Source organism: Penaeus monodon, chromosome 29, assembly GCF_015228065.2.
Source record: "Penaeus monodon isolate SGIC_2016 chromosome 29, NSTDA_Pmon_1, whole genome shotgun sequence".
Lineage (NCBI taxonomy): Eukaryota > Metazoa > Arthropoda > Malacostraca > Decapoda > Penaeidae > Penaeus > Penaeus monodon.
Genome location: NC_051414.1, coordinates 22,518,943 through 22,519,238, shown reverse-complemented (window position 1 = coordinate 22,519,238; position 296 = coordinate 22,518,943). Strand labels below are relative to the sequence as shown.

General features: G+C 39.2%; 1 protein-coding gene across 1 annotated transcript in view; it reads left to right on the top strand.

Moving 5' to 3' along the window:
- The window catches only part of LOC119592024 (prestin-like), a gene marked incomplete at its 5' end in the record, with an annotated part of 10,564 nt that overhangs the window by 5,172 nt on the left and 5,096 nt on the right, over nucleotides 1-296 (top strand). The window contains 1 exon segment of the mRNA XM_037940815.1: nucleotides 53-217. Coding sequence (XP_037796743.1) covers nucleotides 53-217 — 165 coding nt within the window.

Sequence of the window (296 nt, the reverse complement as noted above, 5' to 3'; positions counted from 1 at the left end):
GAGATGTATATCCTCCCATTGTTAATTTTTTATTTTCTCTTGTTCCTTACAGCTCATCATGGGATTGCTACAGCTCGGGTCACTTAGCGTCTTCCTCTCTGACATGCTGGTATCTGGATTCACAACTGGGGCTGCCATTCATGTGTTGACGTCACAGGTCAAGTACCTCTTTGGGCTTCACATCCAACGATACAGTGGACCATTAAAGATTATTTATGTAAGTTACAAGGCTGATTTTCTTTTTTCCTCTTGTTAATAAGACAATAATAGTAGTATACAGTTTAATAGATTGCTGC